This window comes from Charadrius vociferus, unplaced genomic scaffold, assembly GCF_000708025.1.
Source record: "Charadrius vociferus isolate BGI_N301 unplaced genomic scaffold, ASM70802v2 scaffold722, whole genome shotgun sequence".
In the NCBI taxonomy this organism is placed as follows: Eukaryota; Metazoa; Chordata; class Aves; order Charadriiformes; family Charadriidae; genus Charadrius; species Charadrius vociferus.
Genome location: NW_009647220.1, coordinates 153941 through 159567, shown reverse-complemented (window position 1 = coordinate 159567; position 5627 = coordinate 153941). Strand labels below are relative to the sequence as shown.

General features: G+C 39.4%; 1 protein-coding gene across 1 annotated transcript in view; it reads left to right on the top strand.

Annotated features, from left to right (window-relative positions):
• ZNRF2 (zinc and ring finger 2) overlaps positions 1-5627 on the top strand; it is a 24278-nt gene extending 18651 nt beyond the window's left edge. Inside the window, exons 3-5 of the mRNA XM_009879603.1 lie at positions 2862-2967; positions 3725-3802; positions 4992-5627. Coding sequence (XP_009877905.1) covers positions 2862-2967; positions 3725-3782 — 164 coding nt within the window. The 3' untranslated portion in view covers positions 3783-3802; positions 4992-5627. The remainder of the gene's footprint in view (positions 1-2861; positions 2968-3724; positions 3803-4991) is intronic.

The following is a 5627-nucleotide window of genomic DNA, read 5'->3' as shown; positions in this document are numbered from 1 at the left end:
TCAGAGGAAGAGGAGCATTGAAACATATCAACAAAATCTCTTCTGCAAGGGTGGCAGAACTCCACCACATTTCTGAGGCCCCATCCATGCCAGCCGTCATCAGTGTTCACACCAGCTCCCTCTGGCATGACTAGGCAAAGCTGCTGCGTGCCTGGCGGCTCATCCCCGTGGGAAAGCCTGGAGGGAAGCCAGGGAGAGTGACAAGCTGTTTGCCTGGGACTTGTGCAGTAGGGCCAGTATTGGCAAAAGGGAGGCTAATGGCAGTTGTGGAGAGTACGGGAGTACTGGAGGGAAGAAAAGGAGTCTCAGGCACTTACACCAGGGCTGGTGGGAGATACAAATGTTTAAATTGGCATCTTGCCCTAATGTTAGCCAAAAGGTGCAGAACTTTGTTAAATCACTCAGCAGGAGTTCAGACTCGAATGTTGTACAGTCTGGGGAGTGCATGATAAGCCAGACACATACAATAGAGAATGATGTGAAGGCAGTTCACAGGAATGTTTTCTTATATAAATTGTATTTTTATTGGACAGACTTTTAATTTTTGTCATCAAAACTTGACTTCTCTCTTGCGAGTGCTGAGGGGGGGAGCTTGCAGATTAATTAACTGGAGGTAACTTAGTGTCATTTTGTTTTGGGTACCAGCTGCTGATCTGATAAAGTGACTCCATGGAAAAAATGACTTTTATTAAGTATGTTCTGTGTATATGATACATGCTTGAATTACAATGGTGCTTCTTCCTGCAACCTAACTGTGGGAAGAGTTGATATGCTCAAAGGACTTTGGCAAAGCAGTTGTGTAAAGAGGCGGTCTAGGAAGGTAGCGTCTGAGAGCCTCAGGCAAAGATTATTACCTCTGTAGCAGGACAATGCTGTCTGGAGAGTCTTTGTCTTCTGGAGTCAGATACTAAAGTATTTTTTTATATAAAAAAAAAAAAAAACAACAAACGCTTCAAGGAAGTATTTATCCGTAGCACCCTCTTCTGGGCAAGTTCTTAGTGTCAGGATTTTGTAACAACAAATATGAGCTCTTAAGATCTTTTGTATTGTTTTAAATTGCTTTCTCTCCTAGGTACCTCTAATGTCCTTGGAAGCTTACAGCTTCCGACAGAGTAACAGTAAACGATATGATGCCTACCAATGATATTACCATGTGTAAAATACATTTTTTTATTTTCTTCATTGCAGTAGGTGCATATTATTTATTAAATTGTTTTGAATACTTTTCTTTATAACAGTTCACCTCATGTTACATATTCTTCACATATCCTCATGAAGATGCCACACATGTGGCTTTATACAGTATTTTTAGCATAACCAGTGAATATAGCAGAGTGAAATAAGCGCCGTTTTAGAAACCCAAGCACCTGCAAGATAGCTTGCTGTTGTTCTAAGGGAAACAAGGTAGACCTAATTTCATTTAACTTTTTCCTGCAATGATAGCTTTTCAGTTATCTGCTTGTCATTTTCTGTGTGTTTGGAATGCCATAATGATACATATGGGAGCCACTGGGGAGAATAGCTTAGAGTTGGTTTCTCAGTCATACCTGGCACTGTACTCTCCATAAACAGTCCCTTTAGGCTCCTTTTGGTTAAGAAGGGAAAGCTTTTTTCCCATGAAACCATGGAAATTTGAACATGTGGGCTTTACTTTGCCAAATGTGCACCTTTCTGATCTGCCACAGATTGCCAGCTTGGTTGCTATGGGTCCCTTGTTGGAAATGCTCTGTGTACTAGGTGAGGTTGCATCTAACTGGGACTTTTAACCTGCTTCTGGCAAATGGGGCCTTACGTGATCTCCTGTTTTGCTTTGTACTAAGTCTGAATTCTGCATCCCACGTTCTGGCTAAGAGAAGTGTCCAAGAGAGAAAGTTTTTATTAAAAATAATATATTTTCACAGAAATTTCTGTGTGAAAGCCAACTCTTGTGCATTCCTGCTAACTTACTTTCTCCTCATTTGGTACGGGACTTGGTAATGCTGCAAAAAACTCAGTATCTCCAGGAATTTAGGGTCATTGGAGCCATACAGCACTGATCCTTCCCTGATGGATAACTCCCATTCCTATTGCCCACAGTTGCATACATACATTGAGGAATAGGTGGATGGGATGTGGCAGAACATGCTGACATGGTAAGACGAGGGAGGTTGAACACATGAACTAGGAGTACCAGAAAGGCTAGTAAAAGAAAGCTACATGTATAGAAGAGATGAGTAGGAGAGTAGAAAAGCGAATGATAGGCTAAGCATTTAGAAGTTAAGATCTTTACCTGCGTTTTTATGCAGTTCAGGCTTGAACTTAGCCTCCATAGTGAAAGTTGAGCATGTGGAAGAGGGGACAGCTGGGAAAAACCCACCCAGCATGAATCATCAAAGCCCTGGAGGCATTAAGTACCATCTGTATGAAGAACCCAATTTCACCAATATTTAGCTCTCGGGGTCAGCAGCACAGCATGTCTGTTGCCGCTGTGTGCTTTAGAGCACAGGTTTGTGAGGTCAGATGAGAGCAGCCTGTGCAGTGGGGTATGGATCTGCTGGGAGAGTATATACTCCAAAGGGTTACTGGCTGTTGATTATGGCTGCCCCACTTCTCCATATGGATGTCTTCCTACAGGACTTCATTTTGAGCTATGGCTGTGTTTAGGCAAGAAACTGAGTCATAACCGTATTTTAATGTGAGCTGTTAAGGTGTCTTCCATCAGGAATCTTCAGTCAGCTGTTATAAGTGTGACTGATCATCACCTTGACATGACTTTCTGCAGGACAAAAAGTATCTTCTGTAGCTGTCCTTGATGTTCAGAATAAAGAACATTTTGATTGTTTTCTGCTTTTTAACTGTTTAACTTTCTGCTTTTTCTTCAGAGGATGTGCTGAGTAAAGATGCTGGGGAGTGTGCAATATGCCTGGAAGAGCTGCAGCAAGGAGATACTATAGCACGGCTGCCTTGTCTCTGCATATATCATAAAGGGCAAGTATTCCTCGGGATGCATATAAAATTCCAGAAGGTCACATTTATTGGGTAACTCCTCTACGGAGTGCCTAAAGGAGCACTAAAACTTAGTCGCTTTTTACATTTAAGAGAACAACAAAGAAACAACAGCAGCAACCCTAAAGGTGTTTTTAAAATGACATCTTCCTGCCTCTCCACCAATGTATTTGAAGTCAGTTTTCCCTGCTGTAATCTTCTCATGGTTCCATGAAAAGCCCACAGAGGAAAAATGCAAAATCACCTGTATGGGGAAGGAGTGCACATCATAGCTATGGAGTTTAGGTTGTATGTACCTACATAATAAAAGTTGTGTCAAATGCTAATAGACTTGGGGGGAAAGGGAAAACACTTTTTAGACCTGTTTTGTATTTGTTTTTGTGAGTGTCTGTAATGACAGGAAGTAAAATGTCAGTGAATGATACAAGCAAGATCATAGTGTTAGTAATGAAGAAACCTGTGTATAAAAGCTGGACAGTAATTTGTAAAATGCTTCCTTAGAAAATTTCAACACTTAAACACTCATTCAACAGCGTTTAATATCCAAATATTATTGTGGTTTGGGGTTATTACATTTTCAATGAATGTTGAAAGATGTGTATATACGTATACCTCTTTGTATGATACGAAATCCTACTATTTAGTGAAATTAGGAGAAACCAATTTATATTCATATCTTACTGCTGAATGTTAGTGATATTCATGTCAATTGTTTTCATTTTTGTCTTGCATCCAACAGCTGCATAGATGAATGGTTTGAAGTAAATAGATCTTGCCCTGAGCATCCATCTGATTAAGACAAGATTCATGTTTTTAGGTAATACTTATTTTTAGATGCGTACATTTTAACAATAAATATCTTTATTATCTGAAGTAACTCTCTATGCTATTTTTTTTTTTAATTTGTGAATTTGCTACTGTGTCTCAGAACTGCAATATTAATCAGTAAGTATTGACGTATATTGCAATATGTAAAAGGCTTTTGCATCCTTATATGGCATGGTCTGAGATGATGTATTCCCGGTTTAGTACTGGAAAGTGGCAAGTCAGTGCCAATAAAGCTTTAGCATTAACTTTTAAAGAGTATTTTTTCCATGGAAATGAAACAAAACTAAAATAATACAATTGTGTAATTTTGGATTGTTCCATGAGTACTGGCGTTTATTTCTGCCGAAAGCTTTTGGAATCATATGAAGAACTTGAAACTAGGTATTTTCAAAACCACTTCCATGTTAATGCATTCCAGAATGTTTAAAATCTATAAATAAAAAAAAAAATATTAACATGTTTCTATCCATCCCATCTCAGAGGTTCACTTTTTTCCAGGTTATGTCTTGTGTTAATGATTTCCGATCTACAATCAGTGTCAAAGGTTTAAAGGATATGTTTATTCTTTTAGTTGACTAGTTCGAAAACTTTATCTTGCATTAAACTACTACCACTAAGCACTGCAAAACACACCAATAATCATCATAATTCTTAGAGAAATTGAGATACCCGAGATTCTGGCTGGTAGCTGAGGCTCTGGTTTTGTTGTTCTAATGGAAATTAAAATATCTGAAGTCTTCATCATTGGCATTTATTTGTTCATTTATTTCATCTTGCTTCCTGAGTCAGCGTTGCAGGTCACATTGCAGTGCTATGGTTGTTGCAAGGGTAGCAGAAAGAACCTGAAAGAAGGTGTCCTGCTACAGCGATAATTGTTTTAACCTCAGGGCAGTGTTAGCCAAAATTAATAAATAAACATGTTTCCTATATTGCCCCAACAACTTAATTGTGGAAGAAGCCCACATGCTGCTTATGAACACGTTTGTCTCTTTCAATGCTCATAGGTGTCTAACCTCATGTTAAATCCAATTTGCGCTTTTTCACAGCAGAGATGGTGGTAATTGGGGGCTTAGGGAAAAGGGGAAGGAAAACACGGTGGTCGTGCTCATGCTGTTTGAGTATGTTATATACTGAAATAGCTGAAATGATGGTACTTTTGTCTTCTGCTTTTTCAACAGCTGCTTCCACTGATCAGAAAACATAGGTGTGAGGTTCCCTTGCTGAACACAGCATGCCTGGCTTGAGACTTACAGTTCTTTGTGGCTGAAAAAAGCAAAGATGGACAGTGACATGGAAAAAGCATTGCAGACACCAGTTACTTGCCAGTACTGCTCGGTATACCAAACACTCATGCAAAGGACACACAGGGATTCTGAAAATGCTGCACATTCTGTAACAATCGACTCCCCACAGACATTACTGACACTTTTGTATTGAAGGCCAAAGTTCCTAATTTCAGCCTAACTTCTGGTTCTGTGAAGAAGCAGGTTATTGGACATGTTTCCTACTGCCTCAAGTGGAAGCGGAGACGTTCGATACATGCTATCTGAGACCTTTACAGGAGGATGGTGGCCCCAGTTTTGAGTGGGAACGTTTTCACCTTCTCGTTGGCTGAAGAAGAGTAAATGGCAAATTAAATATAATCTAACAGTGTGACCTTAATTTACTGAATTCACACCCTGTTTTATGTTCTTCACTTTTTTCAAGAACAGAAAACATAAACTTCTCTGCGTAGGAATACTGTATTTCAAAACTTTGTAACTAAACCTTTGTCACAATGCAGTCCAAAGAGTAAAACCAGGACAGGTAACTAA